The sequence below is a fragment of the Astatotilapia calliptera genome, chromosome 10 (genome assembly GCF_900246225.1).
Source record: "Astatotilapia calliptera chromosome 10, fAstCal1.2, whole genome shotgun sequence".
In the NCBI taxonomy this organism is placed as follows: Eukaryota; Metazoa; Chordata; class Actinopteri; order Cichliformes; family Cichlidae; genus Astatotilapia; species Astatotilapia calliptera.
In genome coordinates this window covers 13,121,008-13,145,509 of record NC_039311.1, presented here as the reverse complement: position 1 = coordinate 13,145,509, position 24,502 = coordinate 13,121,008, and the positions used below count along the sequence as shown (strand labels likewise).

Below are 24,502 nucleotides of genomic sequence, written 5' to 3'. Positions count from 1 at the left end.
AAGACATAAAGTCACACTTTATGTCTTTTATTGGCATTATAGATCTGTAGCCTTTTCATTTTAAACATCAAAGGACTCAGAAGCGTTTATACTTGACCACGGGGGGCTGTACACAACCTTATTTCATTTTCTTCTTCTTAGAACTTTACTGGATTCGGCACTCGTTCACGGGCTAAATTTTGATTTCATCAAAAATTCAAAAACATTTTCAGGGTTTGAAAAAGTAGTGTACTTTGAAATAAATCGAGCCGTGTGCATGTTGAAATAAGATACTAATGTATTTTTCATGTTCTTCTTCTGTTCTGCAGCCATCGCAGAAACGGTGTGAACTGTCTGTTACTGGTTTCAAAGTTTCTTGTGTTCTGCATTTGCTTTGAGCACAGAACGTCTCTTTCTATTTTAAACAGGCTGCTGCCAGCTCGTGTTTTTTTGGGTTTCATCTCAAAGCGGCCCATTCATGCAGATATTTCCCTCCCAGTCTGACAGTGACAGCAATGTGTGTCATAAAAGCAAACATCTTGAGGCCATTTGAGCCACTCAAACGAGCAGTCTGTTGTGTTTCCAAATTACAGATGTTAGATGACTTCGATGCTGCGCTCTGTGGTGTAAGTTGTGCAGTCAAGTTGGAATAAGAAAGACGCCATGCCAAGGGCTGTGGAACAACTCCATGGTAGCAGCCGGAGCAAAAGGGAATTATAACATTGCTGCTAGAAACGCAGATGGAGGCCTGAACATGAGATAAACTGAGGGGGGGGATTAAAATTTTGGACTTTCTTCTCATCATGGCAGAGAGAAAAAAAAAGCCTCAAGCTTCTCATCAGCCCGATGCGGCGTGACGGGAAGTCTCAGATGGGATGAGACAGCCCTCGCAAAATCCATATCCCTCTGAAAAAGCGATTGTGTGACAGCTGGAAAAAACATCATCGAACACTGGTGCTCGTCCAGGGCGCTGACATAACTTCCGTCAATAAGACAGATGGAAAAGCACACCCATCCTACCAAGTAAAAGATGATACAAAATGACACGTTTCGACACAGCGGTGGTGACTAAGGCGACGTTTTACTTAATTTTAATAGTCAGGCTCGAGCAAAAGTGGTCAATCAAACACATTTAACGTCCAGAGGCGAAAAAAGAACACAATTGTAATAAATACAGTTTAAGTCAGTTTCCAACAATCGATCCATTCACGCTTTAATTACTTCCATTACACGAGGAGCTCTCACAGAGAGTTTCAATGAAAAGATTTCATTACAGCTTGCTTTGATCAGAATCAGAATCAGAATACTTTATTCATCCCGAGGGAAATTAGGGGTTACAGCAGGCAGCACGCTAATGGCGCATGCGCACTCACAAAGGAACCTTCTGACCAACTTTACACAACATCACATTGGGGAGACATGTCAGAAAGGTAGGCTGATGTCTACAACAGTAAGTGACAGCATCTTTTTCCTTTCCTGGGGGAGCCTTCCTCAGCCCTCATAGAGCAGAGGAGGCGGTACAGCCCAGAGAGATCGCCATCCCATCACAGAGCTCAACAGCAAACAAACCCTAATTATATTATATAAAAATTATAGTGCCATTTGAACCTTTGCTACCATCTCTTATGCCTTCTGCTGTACTCTTTCAAACAGAATTTGTGCTTGTTGTCATTTTACTTGTGCTTTATGCTATTAACACTTTAATACACGTCACTATTTTGTAAACACTACTCCAAGAAACCTCTAATTTGCACAGAAGATTAGGAAAGATACACTTCTGTCAAGTAATAAAGTCGTGGAGCACCATAGTGGCGCTTTTAAAACTTTTATCATGTAAGCTTCAAATATTTTTACCCCACTATTAGCAGTTACACACTGTGCTGCTCAGCTAAGCAAGTTGAAAGCAGGGACCACATGCTGGGATGTTTTCCTTGATGTTTGTCTTCAGGGTTTCATTTCTGGGAAAAAAAAATATAATTTGCAAGTAATGAATTCTGCGAGTAATTTTATGCATTTGTTGTGGATGTGGGACTTTCTCGCACCGAGGGGTTTTCAGGATGGAGGTATCAGGCGATGAGCATAACCAGTTGGATGTATTCATGTGAAATGAATACATCGCTGCTTCCTCTTGTTTTGAGAAAGCCTCGTGGTGCAGGAAACCTCAGATGTTATCGTGTTTTCATAGCTAACTGCAATAATGCAGAAGAGTCTCAGAGCACAGACTTCTCTCGACGAGTGTCCAGTCTTGCGGTGCTTCCTGTTCACCTCGTCTCAGCTGTGTTGTGCATGGAGATGGTGGCCTCCTGTTTCCTTTGCCTCTTGTGCCTCCACAGCAGGACGGCCAGCAAGAGGAGCAGCAGGAAGCCCAGGGCTCCCCCGATGAGCCCTGCTGTCAAAGGCAGGCTGTTATCTCTGGGATGGTACATCATACAAGATCCTTCGCTGGCTCCGGCATCATTCACGGCCACCACGCAAACTTCTGCTATGTTGCCAACTTCGCCCACTCCTCCGCTTCTCCGGTCCTCCTCAAACTTCTGCCTCTCCTGCCCTCCGACAGTCACAACATAGGCTGTGACGAATGAATAAGGTGTGCACCACTGAAGTACAACTTCGGACCCGTTCCAGGATACTGAGCTTAGTTTGGGCGCTTCTGGGGGCACATTATTTAAAGTGAACCCCGGACACAAGCAGTTAGAGGAGGCTGCAAGCTCAAAACAGGAGATCTGGCCTTCAAGACAGGGATCATAGTCACACTGCTTAAGGGTCCCTCTACTTGGAATCAACGTCTTGGATGATCTAGTGGTTGTATCTTCATATCGACTGTAATCCTCATCGTCAACAAGAGAATCCTTGTCTGAGTGTGCGTATGGGCCGTGAATTCCCATGGGATGCATCCCTTCTGAGCTCATAGGCAGGGGGCAGTAACCTCTGATGAAAAGCAGGCATATGATCCCGAGTGGGAAAGTAAGGTCCCTCATGGCAGCCGTTGTACTGGAAAACATAAAAAAGTAGAATTCCATCAGAATATTTTAGAATCTGTTTTTAAGCCCCTCGGGCTTCTAACTGTGTGTACATTTAGTAAGTCAGTTGCTTTGTCTCTTGTATGAAAGAGCCAGAATGAGAACATATTTCCCCCTGATTCTGTGTCTTTTGGAGATGATCTACCTGCAGAGGCAAAGGACCGTTTCGAATGAATCAACTGACTTGAATAAAGCGCTATTTTCAGTGGGAAAATAAATCGGTCAAAATCAAAACTTTTTCCCAGCCCACATAGCTTTCAAATAGGCAAAATGACAAAATGCCGACACCTAAGTAGCTGAAATTGAGTGCTCTGCAAAGTGTTTATAAATGATGTCTAGTGTTGTATATCAAACTGCAAGTAATAGTCCTCATTTGTTAAGACTTGGAGGTTCCACACTCCACTTTAGCATTCCACTGGCCTATTGCACAAGAGGGTTCAAATGCCTGCACGCCAGGAATCAGCGCAGGCTTGTCAGCTGTATCTAGTTACAGGAAAGCTGCTGCTTCTTGAGAATCCACACGAGCGTACCTGAAATATGCTGTGTGGTGAACTTGCATAGCAACCTAACAATGGGGCCATTCAAAAATCTCAGTGCGGTGAACGGAGTAGGAGCCCCCATTGAATACTAATCTACTTTATGCAAGCTGTTTTGGCAACTTGCAGCTTAACGCTACTCACTGAAACTGTGTAATAAAAAGATATCCATTTACCTGTTTCTCGGAGAAGTTTGAAAACGCTATCAGAACACCGATGAGCTTCTTTCTCCTCGCCTCTCTTCCAGTTGCTCTCTCCGGTGTGGTCTCCCCCTCTTTATATGTTTTCCTTCTGCCCAACAATCGCCTCCTTCTTTCTGTCCTCCCTTATTCCTTATGCTTTGGCTTCTGCACCAGCTCCACCTCCCTCTTTGCCAAATTGTTTAGTGATGTGTCTGTGAGTGAGCAGCTGTGCACGCCATTTAGTGGAGAAATACTATAGTCTGCTATTAGTTACATCACCACTGGTTAATTTGGTGACCACATTTTTATTTTTGTCTCATTCTTTCACAACAAGCACATTATTCAGAGCATGTCTCATTTGTTAATGAAGGCTCGTTTCCCTTTTAGGGGAGAAGGGATTTACAGAAGACTGGAAAGCTCTAGCTTTGATTCATCTAAATGTTTTTCATCATTGGCATACACGTAGTGGCTACACGTAGACTGTGACTTCCATTGAAACAGCTCCAGAGTCAAATAGAGGAAACTGTTTAGCAGCTGTTCACCGAATTACTAATAAGGAAACAGACCGGACCTGTGCTGGGAATCATTTGTAACGTATGTACTTATTTCTCCTTGAAGAAAAAAATGAAAGCATAAAATAAATTGAGTAGAAAACGTGGTGGATGTCAAAAGCCAGTTGTATGAGATTATTTTTTGTTACCTGTTAAAAACTTCACGTGGCTTTAAACCCAACTGTTCTCTCATATCTCTGCCCTGCTTTTGAGCTAAAGTCACAGAAAAACACAAAGCACACCGTCCTGTACCTGAGGGATACCTACAGCTCAGATAAAGTCTGTTGAAAACTGATGCGCTGAATGAGTCACAATCCCGCTCAAATACCCAAATACATCGTTCCTGCCGTTATTCAGCAGACACCAGATGGATGAATTAAAAGTTTTATTTCCTATATCATTATCAGGTGCGGTATAAGTGTTTGTCGCTTCTCGCTTCTATCTGTGGATGTGTGAACATGTTTTTGGATATATAGGAGAGCGTGTGGGTGTGAAGGGGGCACGTATATATATATCTGCATCCAGGATGCTTCTGAGTAATGCTCTGTTTATATTGTGCAGCGTGTGTTGTTATTATATCCGAGTTCAATACTGCGAAGCCTGCGTCAGTTTTCCTCCATACTTCATTTCACACACTGTAACAAATTTCTATGAAAATACAGGAAACTGTTCACTTATTGTATAATAAAGTACGTTAACTTTATGTTTTGGGGTTTGTTTTTTGTTTTACTTTGTTGGGCCCAGAAGCTCGTTAGTGTGTAAATGTTTACGTTCAAGTAATTAATAAATGGGTATAGTCTAAGTCATGGTTTGCATTTTCATTGCTGTGACTGTGCAGTCTGGCTTCCGGTGTTTGAGTGGGTCAAATCAGTGTTAAACAAAAAACTGACCTCTCTGGCTTGGACGGGGTTCATCACACCCAGACAACATTCATCTTCAGGGTGGTTGCACAGTCTTGACGCTGACTTTTTATTTCTGTGTAATACAAATACTGAATCATGTGACGGCATCACATCATGTGACTCAGTGTGATGGCAGCTAAAGAGCTGATAGTATTATACTGTTAAGTTATATCCTCTATAACAAAGTAAGGGGGATTTTATTCACAATAAGTCAATAAAACATTTAACTGTCTTTAGAATTTAATGAAAGCAGAGAGGGTGTGACAGGCAATATGACAAATGTAAAGTCCCTGAGTAAGAAACGTTTCCCCGAAGTGACACAAATCCCAGCAGATGGTAACTGTTAAATGGGTTGTTGCATAATCCTGAAATGGTCTACCCTTTTTTATTTGCCACAGATCACATCAGTTTTTCCTTTTAAAAAACACTGCCCGCGGCTGGGGATAGGTCTGCTTTCCTCATCAGAAATGACTCTATAAGGAATTGATTATTCTTATATATGAAACTAAAGCAGCACAAACAAATACTCCAAGGTCCTGTTATATCTGGAACAGATCTCCACAGGAGATCTTGGTATGGTTAATAATGGTGCTTGCCTTCTTTCCACATGTGGTCACGTAAACCATTTACAGTTTTTTCCACGGCCTACAGGAAAAGAAAACAGTAAGTGGAAATTGTCCCGATAGTTCACACAATCTTTGTGAACAACCAGTATTAATATAAAAAGGAACATATGCTGAAGTCCTGAGGGTGTTCGTGTCTGAGAGGAGCCGGTCCGATTGTAAAGCAACGTCCAGGTTCTTATCTGGCTCATTCATCAGCCTGTGTCTCTAAAAAAAATTTTTAGAGGGAACACACAAAAAATCTTGATTACAGCAGATTTGTTCTGTGTGGGCCGTAACTGCAATGGGTGGATTTGACATTAATTAGTGTGCATGATGGATTGCACTGACATCTGCAAAACATAAAGTTCATGGTGCTTTTGGCCAGTTTCCTCAGATTTAGTGGACCTTTAGTGGTTCTGTGAAGCTTCGCCTGGAGCAGACTGCAGATGTTTTCTCCACAGGGTCAGCCTGACCAAGAGGTCGGTGACCTGGGCGTACTTCAGACTGTGAGCGCTACTTGTATCTATTATTTTTTTCTCCTCATCAAATGGCTGCTGTACTGCCAGGAATTGTGGAGCCAATTTCACCCTGAAACATGGGATTAAGGCTGTAAATCAGGATACACTTGTCCATTACACTTTAACAAACACTTTTCGCTCTAGTTGCTCCAGAAACCACCAGGCAGACTAAAAGTTTCATTAAATGGTAAATGGGCTGTATTTGTATAGCGCTTTACTGGTCCCTAAGGACCCCAAAGCGCTTTACACATCCAGTCATCCACACACAGGTGATGGCAAGCTACACTGTAGCCACAGCTGCCCTGGGGCGCACTGACAGAGGCTGCCGGACACTGGCGCCACTGGGCCCTCGTGACCACCACTAGTAGGCAACGGGTGAAGTGTCTTGCCCAAGGACACAACGACCGAGACTGTCCAAGCCGGGGCTCAAACTGGCAACCTTCGGAATACAAGGCGAAATCCCAACTCTTGAGCCACGATCGCCCCAAACAAGAAGACTCAAACTGTCACCCTCAGTTGAAAGGAAATATGTTCAGATGTTCCGGAAAGTCCCAGGCAGCTACCTAACTGGACAATCCAAATGCCTTCTGGTGAAAACTTTTATGGACAGAAGGCACAAAGACATTTGGCCACAATGACAGGTTAGGTATTGGATGCCTAAATGTGAGCACAATGTGTAGGACTACTACTACCTCCACATTATTTAACTTCACTTTAAATCAGCAGGACAATGACCCCAAACACACATTAAGAGAGGTTTTGAATGGATAAAGAAGCTAACATTGAACTTCTTGGATGGCCTTCCCAAAGTCAGGATTAAAAGCTAGGCTTAATAGTCTGGACCATACTAGGAAACCAAACCAATTTAAGTGAACTCTACCTATTTTAACAATAATATTCTTCAAACATACAGCCAGAATTATCCCAGAAGCTTCTTCATGGTTACTGAAATGGTTGAGGTGCAACTTGCTAAGAGATATTTAACCAAATATTAGTGAGTGTGTGTGTGTGTGTGTATATTCTGTATGTATACTTTTGAGGCTGTGTGGCTTAGAATCCAAAATAAAATGAAACTTGTGCCACCAATACGTGTTTTTTTACAGTCATTACAGATGCTGTACATTCTTAACCAACCTGGAAAAAGAACGGTTAAAAGTATGGGCAGAACATTGTGCCATCAGAAACTGAATTTGAATAAGTTAAATTCGAATTTGAATTCCTCGGATTGAATCTAAATTGTAACTTGAATTCTTCAAATCCAGTTTCTGGTAGAACAAAGTTCTGCCCATAAAACTTTGCCAAAAGTGCTGACAAAACTGTGGCCAGTTGGGTGTTTAAAAAATTAGAAGAACTTACAGGGATTTTTTCTATTTCACTGAAGAACATATTTTAAAAAGTACTCCCCAAAACATGAATCTGATATTCATTTTTGTAGCTGTAGTTCAGGGTAGAAGTAGAAAACGAAAGAAAAAAATGTACGAACTGGGACGTGTCTAAACTCGAATGTTTTGTGAGATTAAAGCAAGATAAGTCACTAGGTGCGCAGAACCTCCTGCGAGTCCCTACCCTGGGTAAAACGAGCCCCCATATTCTGACGTCACAAACACGCGACGGGCCTGCGCTTACAGTCGCTGCAGACGGAGGCAGGAGATGGGTGAGTCGCTGTGCAGAGTGGACGTGTTTTGAACAATAACTCGTAGACTTTATTAGGACAGCTAAAGAGCGGCAGCACACCTCTCCATCGGGGCCGCAGCGTTAGCAGTGGTCCTCTGCCGTCTGGCCTTGTTACTCCTGCAGAGAGCGGGCCAGAGCCAGGCCCAGCGGAGAGTTACCTACATTGTTTTTGTCGGCAGCGCCAGTTAAACAGCTAATGAGGCGCATGTAGTCATTGACAGTCATTGCTCTCACACAGTAAAGCAACAAAACCCGCAGAGTTTCCCCTCTCTTGGTGCTCATATTTGTGAGCTGTTTTCAGGAGCACGGCGTGTAAACGTTAGCTGACTGAATACCAGCTAGCTAACTGCATTATAATAATAATGACTTCCAGGAGGACGGGCTATGCTGGAAGCATGGATTCCTCCTCTCCGTCAAACAGCGGCAGCAGCTCGCTCCACAGTGGGAACCGCAAACAAAGCGCTGTTAGCATCCCCGACAGGATTGAGTCCTGTTACGATCGCAAAGCCGACAAGGGTGGATACGGAGGCTCGCAGGGCAGTGTGACTGTAACGTCGCTCAAATCGCGTCTCGCCCCGACCATCCAAACCGCCATGTCCGCAGCAGTGGACACTCTGCTCGGGGAAGTGGTGCTAGTGCTCAATGAGACTCAGCAGGAGTTGCTGCATAAGGAGCAGGAGAACGAAAGGCTCAAAGTGCGCCTGGAAGTGTCTGAGAGGGAGCTGAAGACCCTGCAGGAGTGCCTGTGCAGTGCTCAGAAGCTCATAGATCAGCTTCAGGTGTCCTACACGGGCCCTCAGTCAATCAGTCAGTCAGTGTTTGCCCCGCCGCTGTCTTCCATGGCTTCCATGACTTTGGACAGGGACCACCAGAACCCCAGAAACGTGAATGGAGCGGGTGTCGACTTGGGTCTTGGTGGCTCTGTGGATGAGTCACTTCATGGGTTTGAACCAAGAGATGAGTACAAAATGTGCCAGCTTTCAATCCAGCCAGATGGCTCTGTGACCAACCACGCTCTGGACTCCTTCACATCCAATGCATCTCATATGTGCTCCGATTCTGGCCGACCAGGTGAGTGTGGAGCTTTTGCAAAGATTGATGACTGTGTTCAAACATGGTAATGATGTACATGTTTTATTTTTGTCTATAGACGAGAGGCAGTCTCAGGGACCTGGTGGAGCGTCCAGATTTGAGATTAAAGAGGAGCAGGGACCAGCTTCAGGCTCCACTCAACCCAACAGGAAGGACAGCATAGCGACGGGGGACGGAGAACGGTCGTCACATAACGTGGGAGATCTTGGCTACGGTCAAGTTGGAGGAGAGGCAGGTTCCCAGCGATCTTTCCCTCACCCACTGCGTCACCAAAGACCCATGCGTGAATGCAGTAGTGCCTTGGGCGGACTTAATGGACAGAAACAGTTAGCTAGGACTCCTGGAGCAGGAAGAGGTGACAGCGCTTCATCGGGCGGAGCTGATGACTCTGCAGGACCATCAGCTCCTGACACGGCAGTGGTCGAGCCCCCTGGAGATCGGCCTCACCACTGCTTGGAGTGCGGAAAGACCTTCCGTCTGATCTCCAGCTTGAAGAAGCACATCCGCATCCACACAGGCGAGAAGCCATACCCGTGTGGAGTCTGCGGCCGTCGGTTCCGCGAGTCAGGGGCGCTTAAAACCCACCTGCGCATACACACGGGGGAGAAGCCGTACTCTTGCTCAGAGTGCGGAAATTGCTTCCGCCACCTGGATGGTCTGCGTAAACATCGGCGCACCCACACGGGGGAGAAGCCCTACGTGTGTGCCATCTGCGGGAAGCGGCTCAGTCGCCTGCAGCACCTGAAACACCACCAGCTGATCCACACCGGAGAGAGGCCGTGCTGCTGCCCTTTCTGCAACCGCACTTTCAAAGAGCCTGCGGCTCTGCGGAAACACATCCGCACGCACCGCGAGGAAGGCGGTCACATGGGAATCGGCACCAATGAAGACGCCGACCCAGACGCCATGGACGACATTAATAACCTCCATCCAGCAGCTCCGTCTCCGCAGATGAGGTTTGGGGAGTGGGGAGCTGAGGAGGATGACAGCTCAGTTGTAGACTGTGTCTAGGTGGAGGTTAAAGAGGTGCCTCGCTGTTGGTGTTTTTAAAAAAAGCACAGACTGATGTGTTTGTGTAGTTTGATGGACCACGAGGTCACCTTCACTCCGCAGTGTTAGGGTGATGAACCAGGCTACATATAACCAGAGCCTTGGAGCTTAGTTTGTCCAAGATATTAAAGTGTTACACTTTTAGATGTGAAGCTTAGTTTTAAATTACCACGGTACATTCTTCAGCAGCAGCTGTTCTTTCATACAGATGTTTATGGAGCAGTGCAGGTAGTGTACAGATTCCGGGAAGTTGCTGGATTGCAAACTTTCTGGCAATAATTTGGGAAATTTATTGCAGATGTGGGCACAAGCCAAAAAATGTAAAAAAAAAAAAAAAAAGAAAAAAAAAAAAGGAAGAATATTTAAAAAAAACTTTGGAGCTGGGCATGAATTTATAAAACACTCACAATAATGAAGGCATCCTTACTGTTACAGAAAAAGGATTTGGTAACAGCATATTTAGTTTGTAGGTTTTTATTTTGTTTTTTTAAAATCATAATAAATTGATCAGGTTTGGGCATTTATAATCACATCTATGAAACTGACCAATGTCTAATGTGGGCGAATTTCCCTCAGCTGAAGTACCAGATAAAGGCCTTTACACACCAAGCACATTGTGGAAAAATGTCACAAAAATCCGAATTTATTTTGGATGCGAATTTGTCATGTAACGTCAAATCGACATCAAGAAGAAGAAACAATGATTCTGATTTTCTCCAGTTCTCACAAGCTGGTTTAATCCAGGAGTTGAAGCTGTATCACGGCAGCTTTCGTACATTTAAGAACATTTAACACCTGAGGAGGCAGAGAAATCATTTCAGTGAGCAGATTGACCCGGAGCAGCGTCTAGTTGTGTGTCTGAGGTAAAATAATATTATTTTCTTGTTTCCATATAATTGTATGTTCAGCACCGGTGTGCGCTTTGAGCACACTTGTTGGAAAACGCAGTAATCTGATTGGTCAGCTCTGTTTATGCACATGCGAAAAATTAGAAAAAAATCATACCTGGTTGGTATGAACGGCTGCATTAAGAACAAGCGAGGCTGCACAAAATATTTGTGTGAATTTTACATGTTTAATGTATAAAGGCCTTAACACTCAACTTTCAAATTGCGTAAACTATGATGGCTTTATAGCCAAGGTAGTCCAAGATGGTCTCCTTTCATGGTATATTAATATCTTCCCACCTCTGCTCCTTTCATCTTTGATGCTCATGCTTTATTTAAAGCCAGATTTATATGCACAAGCTGTTTCAGTGGTCACGGATCACAATCGGCCCAGTCGACCAACTTTTATCCTGATTTCTTTTATGAAGGTGCTAGGGCTCATGTTCTTGGTAACATTGTTAGTAATATGCCTTCTGAGATACAGTCACCAGGAGGTTGAGCGGGCCATCCACTAATCAGAAAGTTGATGGTTTAATGTCCGGCTGCTCCAGTGTGCACGCCAAAGCATCCCTGGGCAAAAAAGCTCATCAGAGTTTGAATGTGAGTGAATGAAGCATCTGATTTCTTTCACTGACAACTTCAGTAAAACCCCGGGTAGATACTTTATTGCCCTCTATAGGTGGAAACGGTAACATTTTAATCTAAAATATGCTGCTTTAAAAAACGACAACAGTATGCTTGTTTTTATTACACCACTGCTGTCCCTGCTGTTTCATTTTTATAATGAAAGGCTGTAGCAATGCCATATAAAACACTAACAGACCAAAAGCTAAAGTGTAATTTCAGCTCTGTGTGTGTGTGTGTGTGTGTGTGTGTGTGTGTGTGTGTGTGTGTGTGTGTGTGTGTGTGTGTGTGTGTGTGTGTGTGTGTGTGTGTGTGTGTGTGTGTGTGTGTGTGTCGTGAGCCAAATTTCAGTCAGCCATCACCCCTCTCTCTCTCTCAGCCAGTTCTCCTCTCTTATCTCTTCCCGTCACTGTGCAGAGCCCTCATCGGTCCACAATTGTTATGTTATCAAACGGAAATTATCTGTGTCGAAGACATCCTGTTTTGAAGAAATCACTCAGTGCATTTATTTGTTTATCAAATCATACAGGACTAGTTGAAGGCAATTAGCTGGCATCTTTGTGCACCACATCAGGAGCTCAAACACTCTCCTATTCTCTCTTCTCGCTAAATAACGTCTCCCCGTGGACCTCAGTTTAGCATTCCATTTTTATTTTATTCTTTTTGTTTTGTTTTTTTCACGCTGCTACTGTATGTCTGGAAAGATTTTCTTTTTCTGGACTTGTATCATTGTTACTAGGCAGTCGCTAGCAGACAGACGTTGGTGCTTGCATGTGCATATCTGTTCCTCCGCTGGCAACAATGCCTCTCAGCTGTTTGTGTATATAAGAATGTAGTTAGAGCATTTTTATTCGGTTTAGTAAGGGTTGTGCTTAAGTTGTCGTGCAACAGTTTTGTTTTTTAAAGGAAACACACATTGTGCTGAAAGCAGCAGTATACTAACATACCATGTAAATGTATGTAACCCAGTTACACTTGTTCCTGATGCTACAGCGCACCAGGCGTTAACAGCAGAGCATTAATCTTCTCAGCCCTTTGAGCTAAACTGTGTGGTGTTATTTAACATGTGTACTACTATAACGACCTCCATGTAACTATTCTATGTACAAGTCATTTTAAAGTGACACTAAAAGTGTTAAATATTTGTCACTGTGTATACCAAGAAGGTAGTCTTTGCCCCAGATAAGCATATTTATTGTTTTTTGTATTACACATGGGTGGGTTTGAGGGGTGGGGGGGACCTTTGCATGTAGGCTTGAACAGAAATGGCATTATTCCCTAAGAAATCAGTGTTTAAATGTGAAATGAATTACTTTTTTATGCTTATTTGTTCACCCACTTCACATTCATACTGTACATGTTACTATATTAAAGGGCCTTGTTTATAATTGTTTTTTCTCTCTTTTGTTTTGTTTTTGGGGGGTTTTTTTTAGGGGAAAAAGGGGAAAAAGTTGCTTTAAAGCCAAAACAAACCCAGATAATTTATATCGTGTGTAGGTAGTAAATAATCTGTGAGCTCGATCAGCCGCCTAACTGCTCACTGAGCCATGTAAAGCTGCCATTTCATCTTGTTTCATTTTATTGTTTTGTCGTATTATGGCAGGAAAAACCGCATTAAGCCTGGGGGGAGAGTTTCCACACTGCCTGAAACGCTGCCAGAATAGATTGTGTAGGTGGTGTGGTCACACCCAGACACAGATCCCAAATAACACTTTGCTCTCCTTGCAGTGCTGAGTAATGACATCTGTGTTCAAAAACACCAAACTGCTGTTTAAGGTATAAGTTAGCCTTTGGTACGATTACAGAAACTTAACAGGTTAGATGGACCTGAAAAAAATGAGAATGCTTTCCTCCATAACATTGTTGGCTACACTATAAGACTTAAAACTCTTTTCTTTTTGTAATATTTGCCATAAAACAGATCAAGGTCCCTCCTGGTTATATCCCCTCCAGAGGAGGTCACGCTCATCAAGGTTCATAGCACATAAATGTGTTGATTCGTAAGCGTAAATTGGATACGTCTTGATATAATTAGCAGTCATAGCTCCCAGAACGCATTTGCATAAAATACTGCTAAAGACATGTTTGGGATTGTCAAAAATATTTGGGACGTCTCACGCAAACATTATCCATTCAAAGCTGGATGAGCCTTTAACACAGAGAAAGGATAGTTAATGCTGTGATACAGTTCCAATCAAAGAACTGTACTTTCTGGTATACACTCACCAGCTATTGTAAGTGCACCTGTTCAGCTGCTTGTTAATGCAAATGTCTAATCTGCCAATCACATGGCAGAAATTCAGTTAAATTAGACATGTAGACTTTGGTAACCTCAGTCTTTCACTGAACATGCTCCTGTGACTGACCAGTATGTTGTGGAGTGGGTGGGAGGTGTTATCCAACATTGTCTTTATCTTGGACAACATCCGCCTCTCCAACACCACCTTAAGGGAGTCCAGCTCCATCCCCACAACATTACTGGCCTTACGGATCAGTTTATTGAGTCTGTTGGCATCTTCGACCCTCAGCCTGCTTCCCCCCCCCCAACCCAATATGCAAGGCCGTAGAGGATCACACTGGCCACAACAGACTCGTAGAAAATCCTGAGCATTGTCCGGCAGATGTTGAAGCACCTCAGTCGCCTCAAAAAATAGAGACGACTCTGGCCCTTCCTGTAAAGTGCTGTGGTGTCTTTAGCCCAGTCCAGTTTATTGTCAATGTGTATACCGAGGTATTTATAGTCCTCCACAATGTCAGCATTGACCCCCTGGATTGAAACAGGGGTCAAGTGTTTCCTGGTCTTCCTGAAGTCCACGATCAATTCCTTGGTCTTTGCCACGTTGAGCTGCAGATGATTCTGCTCACACCACGTGACAAAGGAGTCGACCACAGATAGGAAGGTAACAGTTACTTAAATAATCACTGGTCACAATCAGTGTGCAGAAGAGCATCTGAATACACAACACATAAAACCTTAAAGGAGATTTGTTACAGCAGCAGTAGCAGAAGACCACACTGGGTCAAAGAATGTGGGCTCCCCAAAATTGAATAATACAAGATTGGAAAAAAGGTTACCTGCTGATGAGTGTTGATGGTAGCGGTTCAGCATCGATCCACCCTGCTGTGCATCAGTAGTTCGGGCTGCTGCTGGAAGTGTAATGGTGTGCGGGATATTTTCCTGGCACAATCTGGGCCTCTTATGACCAATGAGCATCATTTAAACAGCCACAGTGTACCCATCTTCTGATGGCTGTTACCAGCAGGATAACACATCATGTCACAAAGCTCAGATAATCTCAAACTGGTTACTTGAACATGACAGTGAGTTTGCTATACTCACAAAGCCTCCACAGCCACCAGATCTACACCTAACGGAGCACCTTTGGACCAGGAGATCCACATGCCGGATGTGCAGCCCAAAAATCTGCACCAACTGTGTTATGCTATCACGTCAATATGGACGAAATTCTCTGAGAAATGCTTCCAGCACCTTGTTGTATCTGTTTGGTCACAAATAAATAAAATGGACAAAGAGAAATTTCAACGTGCAGTAGATAAAAAAGTTACAGTATCACTAAACTTACTGCAATCTATTGTCTGGTGGAACAATAGCCAGTGTGATGAGTTTTATGGCAAGTGGTCTAAAAGCTAATCTCCCAGGACAAGTTTTTGCAGTGATTATTCCCTCAAAATGCACCATTGAGTTCAAGTTGTGCAGCTGTGGGTTTGTTTTAGACCAGTTTGGAAAAGAAACTACACATTTTAACCTTGTAAAGGATAAACAGTCATAATCACTGACCGTTCTGGGGATAAAAGCACAAAATCCAGAGTACAAATTGTGTTGATACACAGTCTAATCTGCTCCTAAGAAAAACCGTATATAGTTCATGTAGTGTAAATCATGCCAATATGCTTCACAGGCTTGATCCAAAAAAAATAAGACTCTTTGTGCACGGCACCGAAACTAATTTCTTCTTACTGTTCTGTAGAGAAAACTCCACCTGGAGCCAACGTGCCCTTTGGACGTCTTTGTTTAAACCACTGGGCAAGTGATCCAGCAGAGGCTGCCATAGATCCATTAAGCTGTTGTCATTGCTCCTGAGTGTTCACTGAGATTCTCTCGTGGCCAAACCTGATAAAACTTCCAACGCCGCTGAGTGTAGTTCCTCGTGATCGCTTTAAAAATTTGGCATTGTCTGTGGAAATGGCTCTGATTGTTTCCATAGAGAAACACGAGCTGCTGTAGAAATAAAGACGCAGTCTAATATGTTAACTATCTCACTGCACTTTGTGTGTTGATTAACTTAGAGGCCCGGGACACATTGAGCAGAAGGGTTTATTATTGTTCGGGGCACTCTGCTCTAAGTAGTCTTTGCTTTAGTCGCTCACATTCTTCATCTTTTGGATGTTGCGTTGCTGCTTTTATCCAAGTAAAGGATTGAATTTCCATCTTCAGCTCTTTTTACACACAGATTGTGTAATAAGGTTGCTTATTTGTCCGTGCTGTCTGTTATTATTGTCTGCTTGTCAGAGAATATCACCAGGGTTTCAGTTTTCAGATGGGAAGTAATTATATTGTACTAACAATAAGGATGGGTTCTTGTCTGACCTGCAGTGTATTTTCATTCTGTGTGTGCGTGCATGTGTGCACGTGTGTGTGTCTTGGCAGTCGGTGACCTTATGATGGTGAGCAGCAGAGGCTCAGAGACATGTGAGAACGGCTCGTGAACTCTCTGTAGGCCCATGCAGTCATTTCCTCAGCGACTAAAAGTAAACACATTCACTTTTTTTGGAGAGGAAGTGACTCAGCTTGCTTTCTTCCCCTCCCTTTGTCTGTTTCTCACTTTCACCCATTGCTCACATGACCCCCAGACACTGACTAGCCCCCGTGCTGCACCTTCATATATATTTTTTTTTTACTTTTTGAAGTGTGATTAATCAGCACGCTCGTTCGTCCCAGGCGAGAGTCGCAGCTGAACTTATCATGCATTAAGTGTTTAGGCAGGTCTCAGCGCTGCAGACTGTGTGGTGTCACGTTGGCCGTCTGACTTTAATCTGTTTCAGTCGGCGTGGGCGGCTGCGAGATTGAGCGCTATTTATCTGCACACCGAGGGCAAGAATGGAAAACTGGAATTTGTTGCAGTTGTTGCAAAAACCTCAGCAGCTAATAGATGCTTTTATAACCCCAGACTGTAAAAGCATCTATTAGCTGCGGAGCCAACAAATTTAAATGCTGAAAGTAAGAAAGGTGTTTTCTGAAAAGTGTATGCTCAGTTTTGATTTGATGCCAGGTCGCATCACCTCTTCTATTAACAGCACTCTGTAAGCATTTGGAAACAGAGGAGACCCATTGCTGTCATTTTGAAAGTGGAAGGTTTTACCATCATAGATAGGCCAGGACTGTAGGTAGGCCAGCATTTAGACCAGGTGTCAAACCTAAGGCCTCATATCAGCCTGCCAAAGACTGTCATTTTACACTCCAGCCGACTGGACAGAAAACGCTGGCTAATTCTGGTCCCTGGGCCTTATGTTTCAAACCCCTGGTGAACTCTTCTTAAAAGACAATGCTGTTGGAATACACACACAATGGCTGTAAGCATGTATATAGCATTTATATGTCATTCAGCACCAGTGGTCCTTGGGATACTGGCTTTTCAGCTGTACCGTGCTTCTGGACATCCTTACGGCTATTTAAATATCTGAGCTGTGAAATATAAAGAAGCTCATCACACAATACAAGAAATATTAGACTGCCTGTAAAATCTTGAAGAAATCCACATGACTGATATTTTTTAGCTTCAAGTGAAAAGCAAAATATTCAAATACAATGACTGATGTAGTGCAGTGACACACTGCGGCGTAATGACATGTTATGATCAGTGTATGCACACTGGCTGATATTTTTACAGACATAGAGAGGAACCTCGGAGAGGCCAGTGCATTTTCACGCACTAGAATCTCACGAACACGGAGTGAATTATTAGCCTGTGTCCATGTTTTGTTTTATTTTTTCTATTTGAGAGTGACACGCACAGCTGTGCAGCTGTGATTTGTCTGTGCGGGGGCAATAGAGCAGAGGAGGGCTGTTAGAGGAGAAATAACCAACAAGGAAACCACTTTCAGCTTTGCTCCTGCACCGCCTGGCTGGCCTCCGGCCAAGTTCTCCAGAGAGGGCTGGCTCACCCCTTCTCCTCCTCTCCTCCCTCTCTTCTTTCTCTTCCAAACCCACATACGCACTCCTCTCCAGCCCTCCAAAGCAACAGGCGAGAAGAAGGAAGAGCGACAAAAGCAAAAGAGCAACTCCTGCAACTTTTTGGAACGAGCGCAACTGGGAGAAGCTACCGAGGATGCCAAACGCGTCGGTTTTGCAGATGGATCACATGGGTACGCGAGGGAACTGATTTTATTTTTCCCAAAGAAGAAAACAGGAGGGAGGACACACGTTTTTGTTTTTTTTCCTCCACCGTATGAGACGTCAAAAGTTTCCCTCTGTGTTAACAAAGCAGGCGCCTTTGAGCTGGAGCTGAAACCCTCGGCTTGTGATTAAATGTCCCGGGGTCTCTGTGGAGGGCAGTGAAAGGATGCCAGGATGCCCTCTCTGATCTCCCATCTGCTTGTCATCTGGCTGAGCGTCCACAGGCTGGTGTGGTGCACGGAGCGCTCCTCCACACGCGAGCGCTTCAAGGTGGTCATCGCTCCTCTCATCTGCAAGCGGGTCTGCCTGAAGGGGCAGTGCCAGGATACCTGCGAGCAGGGCAACAACACCACGCTGATCGCGGAGAACGGGCAGGGGGCCGACACGCTCACCGGACCGGGCTTCAGGGTCGGTAAGTGACAGAGGCAGTTTCTTATGAGGGCTGAGGGCGATTAAATGTCTAGTGAGAGCCCTGTCCTGACCCCAGGCTTTTACGTTGTGGTTATCCCTGTTGTGCCAAAAAAGGATTTCCGGTAATTGCAAAAAGAAATGATCGCGATTATTTAAACGATTATAAATGCCTCCTTGGCCTTCAATCTGTCAAAAAATATGCCAAATACATCTAATATCATGACTGATGTCCTGCCATTTAAAGCCAGAAGGAACATTTCTGTCACAAGGCGAAGCTGGAGGGTTTTTGGCAAAGTGACTTTTATATATTCTTTATTTATGCAGATAAAAAACAATCTTCATAAGGGATCTGGCCAACAGGACAGCAGAAACTGTAACAAATATAACATTACAATTTTATAGGCATACTTTAAGTTTCCCCAGCATCATGTTGCCCTCCATCTTTTTACCAAAATAAGTAAAGATATTAGACATAAGAAACAAGGAGAAACCATGGAAATCACTTTTTGGCACATCGCCCCTGTAGAGAGGTGAGGGAGGCCTGTTTGTTTGCTTAAAAGCTGACTTTCTTAATAGCTTATTATACCAATGTGGAGCTCCATAAAACACCTAAAACTGGCCCAACTGTGCTTCTCTATAAGAAAAGGTTATGCCTGAAAATCTGAAACACTTTTAGCTCATTTCAAGGTTAGTTGATAGCACGAGCGCGAGTTGAAGCAATAAAGTCCACCTAAAAATCAAAACCAACACCATGTCACAAAAAATGGCCCATAATCCACAAAATAACTGGTTCAAAGCCAGCATATCTGATCATCTCGAGGCCTTTTGGTTCCATACCTGCTGCTGATAGGCTCCGTGGGTTCATGTGAGGAAACTGTGCAAATAAATAGGTGGCTAAGATGAGGTGAGCTGAGGTTTACCCTCCGCTGCATCTGGAAAACGTTCCTGGGTTACACTTTAATTAGTAAGGCACGGCTCATTACATGGCACATAAATGTACTCTTAAGATCTATACTTTCCCCACCTCCCTCACTCCAGTGTCTGGTTGGCATGAGTGGAGCTGTTTCTGTGCTGTATCAGATCAGCTGTGGTTGAGACTTGGAGCCTTGCAGTCTACATCAGTGTGCCGCTCCACAAATGGATTTACCCTCAGTGGCTCGGTGTACAGAGTGAGATTGAGCTTTTTAACGCAGTCTGACAGTGAATTAACTCAATAACAGTAATGAAAGTGAGCTAATACACTACGCTGCACGGCACAGCTCAGTAATAAATATATTTATTAACATGATACGGCTTCTTTCTTCTTTTTCTTTCTTAAAACTCACATATTTCTAAATATAGATTCCTCTTCCACTTATGTGCTCTCTCTCTCCTTTATTGGCTGAATTCTTAGAACCAAACTAAGATGCAGAGCTGCTGGATGAAAAATAAACAATGCCTGTGGGGAGGGAGGAGTGGCAGCAGCAGGTTGTGGTTGTGGTGCATTTTGCATTCATCACACACAGGTTTGCACAGAGTTGCAGTTGCGTGTAGAGTCGTAGCTGGAGTCGAAGCAGGCTGGATTCAATTGAGGCCAAGTGAATGGTACTTGCACTGCTGTGACAGTATTCTTCCACTCTGACACAGTGTAGAGGCAAAGAGTTGGCTCCGGCATCAGTCTTCCCTCTTCTCCCCCCGATTTCCTTGTGGTACATCACGTTTTATGGAGCTTCTGTGTAAAGTAATTCAAGAGAGACGCGTCGGATTCCTGGAATGCCTCATGCTGTTTCGCAGTGTGTCTGGATAACGAGATCATGTCGTCACACAGTCCCGTCTCCCGGATTTATCCGTCCGTTTATCGGAGTATTTTGCAGAGAGGGACCGAGGAGTCGACTCCAGCTTGCACAGGAGATGTGTGCTGTTCAGCGCGAGCGCTGGAATGTGGTCTGGACAAGTGGAAATTTCTCTCTCCCGTGTTAAAACGGCCACGGCTATAGCAGCAACAATATGAAGACTTTTCCATATTTGAGCAGTTATGATGTAAGCAACGGCGAGCCTGACGCCCAGACTGAACAAAACTTTTCCACAAAAGAAAATATGATTCCTGTCAGTCTGTAGAAGTAAAGAAGAGTCTTTAAAGAGCAAACACATTCAGAACCAAGATACACTTTTAGTCATAATGTAGTTCACTGAGACTTTTTGCTTTGCTTTACTTGACATGTTCTCAAAAGTTTGTGTTTCCACGGCAAAATAGGTCATTTATTTTATATTAAACTGAAAGAGGGAAGTGAAATCCTGTTCGTTACTTCTGTTTGTTCTGTTTTAGTAGGCCAAAGAAGTTATCCAAAGTTAAATATATCAAAAGCTAAATAATACAGGTACAGTGCGTGTATTTATGGTGATCATAAAACCCTCCTCAGTTTGTTGATCCTCTGACTTTTCAGCCAGTGACAGGCACTTAAAACTAAAGCGGCTGAGCTAAAGGATGTGAAATCACTCTGCACGATTTGTATTCTTTGTACGTTACTGTACAAAACTTTTGAGCTGGCTCCCATTTCTTTATATTTTGCTACTAAGAAACCAGACCATTTTTTCCAGTGGTCTCGAGCAACAGTTCACCAGGCTTTCTGAAGATCTCTCTAAGGTTTTCTTTGGACATTGGCTGCTTTTCCCAAACATATTCAGCACAGTGCTTGTACCTGACTGTTTTTGTTTGTTTGTTAAGTCACTTCACGCTGACCTATGTATCATTCAAGCATAAAACAGGCAGCTAGCTCAAGGGATGAACAAATGTTGTGTCTACACATAACAGACAACTTAGCAAAGAGCCAATTTCTATCTGTAAGCACTTTGTTACTAACAAAATGTCCTAAAATATCCAATTTTTTTTTTTTTACTAATTTCTTTAGTTGAATCTATGAAAAATGGCAAAGATAACACAGTTTAACAAATACAAAAGAATAAATTTTCACCAACAAGGGGATTCCCAAAGATTTATTAGCTGAAAACTCACCATGGTGTGCAGCGTGTCATTAAACAAATTTGAGGAAACTGGACAAGCAGAGGACAGAAGAAGGCCTAAAAACTATCTACAGCAGGTGTATTTGATCTGAAAGTCATGTCCTTAAGAAGTAAGAAGGAATCCAGCAAACACCTGACACAGGACTCATTTGATCTCTCAGTTGATCCATGTGCTGTTTGTCGAAGCCTCATCAGAAACAGTCTCAGTGGAAGGATGGCGGTTAAGAAGCCATTTTTAAGCAAGGGGAACAGAGAGAAAATGCTCAGATTTGCTCACACAAAAACTGGACTGAAAATTAGTGACAGCAAGTCTAATGGAGAGATGAATCCAAAGTTGGAACTTTTGGTTTAAATTTCCATCAGCATGTATGGAGGAGGTCAGGAGAGAAGCAACAGTGAGTGTCTACAGCCATCTATCATGGTTTGGAGCTACATTTCTGGTAGTCATGGATTGGCTTCCCCACAGCCCAGACCTCAACATGAATGAAGCAGTGTGGGATCATCTTGAGAGAACTGAAAAAAAAGGCAGAAAGATCCAAAACATAAAGAAATGAGGGGTGATTTAAGACTTTGGCGCAGTACTGTAACTAAAATAAAAAGGTATGGCATAGATTAGAGCAGCTTTAAACAATTACTCTGTTTTTCCAGCAATATACCACAGAAGCTTTGTTTGCGTAAAGGCCCGAGCTTCTTTATGTTTAAAAATACACTAGTTCATAAACAGCAATTATCCAAAATGTAAATCAAGTAATAAATAGAAATAATGAATCTGTTTGATCTGCGCGGGATGTCATTATGCTGTTGCAGACTGGGACAGACAGACGGAGAGGCGACCACCCAGATGTTCAGACAGAGCAGATTGTCTCAGTGTGAATAACCTGGAGGACATGAATATAAATCACCTGCACAGCACGCTGCTCATTTGGACTTTCTATAAGAGAACGTTTGCACACAGGCAGACGTTACAGGACATCGTTTTATTGCTAAGTATGTCCCATTCAGGATCGGCCATCAGATTACGACATCCGATTTGTTTTGTCGATACGCTTGCGCTGATTACATGTGTCATAAATGAATCTGCATTTCACTTTGCACTTTATAAAACCGATGAAAGCAAAGAATTCCTTCCAGGCATGGCAGGCAGAAAAAAGAACTGTTTGCAGCAACATACAATTTGCCCTCCTCATGGACTCCACATGGTGCCTATGTAAGTAATCACAGGGCTCTGCAGGGGGTTAGGTGGTTATGACAGCGATAAAACTATTGCAGAATACATATTGTTTTATTTATTAAAGTTGAATTTTAGCATTCAGAGTCTGGAAAATATTAAAAAGGATGAAAGAGTTACATGTGACTCACTTCACAGAGAAACCCGTGAATGACCTTAGCTTATGCTGATCACATGCTATGACCCCTTTTAAAAACTTCCTTTATCCCCAACACTTTCAATCTTGGTTCTTGGTTATTGCGCCTCAAAGTTTATACGTCTTGTACTTTGTCAGAATTATGTATTTCTTTTAGGAGATATTCTTTCAGAATCAATGGCTACATAAAAGCAGTGCACATACTGTGGTTGCTTTGACTAAGGCGTGCTTTTTTAGTCCAAGTCTAAATGTTTCTCGTTGTTGCTAGCACGGAGGCATCCAATATATCTTGCCTTCCTGACAGCAGCTGCTCAGCTCCCAGACAGCCCGCTGAGCCTCCTCTCTCCTCTGCATCTCCTCTTTATCAGGCCTGCTGTTGCCAGGCAGCTCCAGATTCTCATCTTTTTCTGGAATATCTAAGGGAATGTTGTGAGGGGGGGCGGGGCCTCGTTTGCACAGGAAGTGGTTCTTATCATAGCTCAGTCTGGGCTTGCGTCCCCTAAAATGGGCATCATGACAAGTGGAAATGGGTATTTGAGGATTTCCCATGTGGTTTTGTATTTAGGGTAAAGTGACAGTAGTAGCCTTGTGGTTTGTTTTGGTTTTCCCTTGGCATGGGTCAGAGGTCCATGGGAGCCTGAAGATGAACACAAGTCAGTTAAATACAGCAGTCAAGGCTGGTTCTGCTTTCTCTCTCCTTCTTTCTCTTTAGGGAGGCAAGTTTATTTTACCTTTCAAAGCCCTCTGCTCTTCCCCACACGCTCTTTTCTCTGTCATGCCAAACTTTGGAGAAAGCGGTCTAACACAGGCAACCAAGAAACCTGCAGCACTCCGGATTTTTTGCCACAGGCTGGACTGAGCTCAGAGGCAAAGCTGGGCACGGCTCCCGTGCTCACAAACTCACAAACACACAAACACACATGAGCGATGGACTCTCGGGCACATTCATTCCCAGCTTAATAATCACGAAAGCTTCTTACCTTTGGCTGCTGTTTACAGGCTGGCCATTGACCCTGTTGCCAAGGCTGAGTTTTAATCTAAATAAGTGTAACCTCCGTGTGTCCATTTAAATAATGCTTGTAATTATTTGGGAGGTTTTGTGTTCTCGTTAACCTTTTCTTTTTTTGCCTTTGTTTCCACTGTGGGCTCCCCTCATAAAAGTGGATCCAACTGGTAAAGCTGTGAAAATGCTTTATCTTTTAAAAGATAAACACACCCAATTTTAGTCACTTTGTTTTGATTCAGTGCAGCTTCCCCTCAGTGAAGCGTGGCCTTTTAAAAAGGTTAACTCCACAGTCAGTTTTTCCTTTTTTTTAAATTTTACTTTAGTCAAGCTTGCACCACAACACTCACTCAGAGCCAACATCTACATGACCTTAAGCCGGAGTTCCCCATCCAATCAGACTCTAAATAGCCTGCATTTATGTAGCGCTTTTCTAGTCTTACAGGCCGCTCTGAACGCTTTAATCCTACTTTTCAGCGCGAAGAAAAAGAGAAAAAAAAAGCATCTCATTAAATGAACTTTGTGGAAACAAAGCAGCAATTAGAGGTGCTCTCTTTTAAATCGTCTCAGGGCAACGGCGTGTATATTTTTTGCATGTGACTGTGTCCAGGAGTGGTGTGCTGAATGAACCCAGCTCAAACAAACAACCCTCTTTGCCATCTTTAACACTCTCCTCCCATTTGTGTAGT

General features: G+C 43.4%; 3 protein-coding genes across 4 annotated transcripts in view; 2 read left to right on the top strand and 1 right to left on the bottom strand.

Moving 5' to 3' along the window:
• Positions 1-1,369: 1,369 nt before the first annotated feature.
• Positions 1,370-4,904, bottom strand: LOC113030469 (LRRN4 C-terminal-like protein). The gene is made up of 2 exons (XM_026181964.1): positions 3,712-4,904; positions 1,370-2,970 (listed from the first exon to the last, which is right to left on the bottom strand). The coding sequence occupies exon 2, from the start codon at positions 2,955-2,957 to the stop codon at positions 2,241-2,243; it is 717 nt and encodes a 238-aa protein (XP_026037749.1). The 5' UTR covers positions 2,958-2,970; positions 3,712-4,904; the 3' UTR covers positions 1,370-2,240.
• A 2,805-nt stretch (positions 4,905-7,709) lies between these two features.
• LOC113031019 (zinc finger protein 260) lies at positions 7,710-10,461 on the top strand. The gene is made up of 2 exons (XM_026182853.1): positions 7,710-9,038; positions 9,118-10,461. The coding sequence occupies exons 1-2, from the start codon at positions 8,330-8,332 to the stop codon at positions 10,068-10,070; spliced, it is 1,662 nt and encodes a 553-aa protein (XP_026038638.1). The 5' UTR covers positions 7,710-8,329; the 3' UTR covers positions 10,071-10,461.
• A 6,848-nt stretch (positions 10,462-17,309) lies between these two features.
• The window catches only part of ltbp3 (latent transforming growth factor beta binding protein 3), a 41,377-nt gene continuing 34,184 nt past the window's right edge, over positions 17,310-24,502 (top strand). Inside the window, exon 1 of one of the 2 annotated variants that reach the window (XM_026181777.1) lies at positions 17,310-18,447. In XM_026181777.1, the coding sequence (XP_026037562.1) occupies positions 18,210-18,447 (238 nt within the window). In that variant the 5' untranslated portion in view covers positions 17,310-18,209. The remainder of the gene's footprint in view (positions 18,448-24,502) is intronic. The other variant, XM_026181778.1, reaches the window with a different exon arrangement.

Excerpts from the sequence above, each read along its gene's own strand:
- LOC113030469 (XM_026181964.1), bottom strand. The coding sequence starts at position 2,957 with ATGAGGGACCTTACTTTCCCACTCGGGATCATATGCCTGCTTTTCATC.
- LOC113031019 (XM_026182853.1), top strand. The coding sequence starts at position 8,330 with ATGACTTCCAGGAGGACGGGCTATGCTGGAAGCATGGATTCCTCCTCT. Across the intron at positions 9,039-9,117 it reads CTCCGATTCTGGCCGACCAG|ACGAGAGGCAGTCTCAGGGA; the intron begins GTGAGTGTGGAG and ends TTTTGTCTATAG.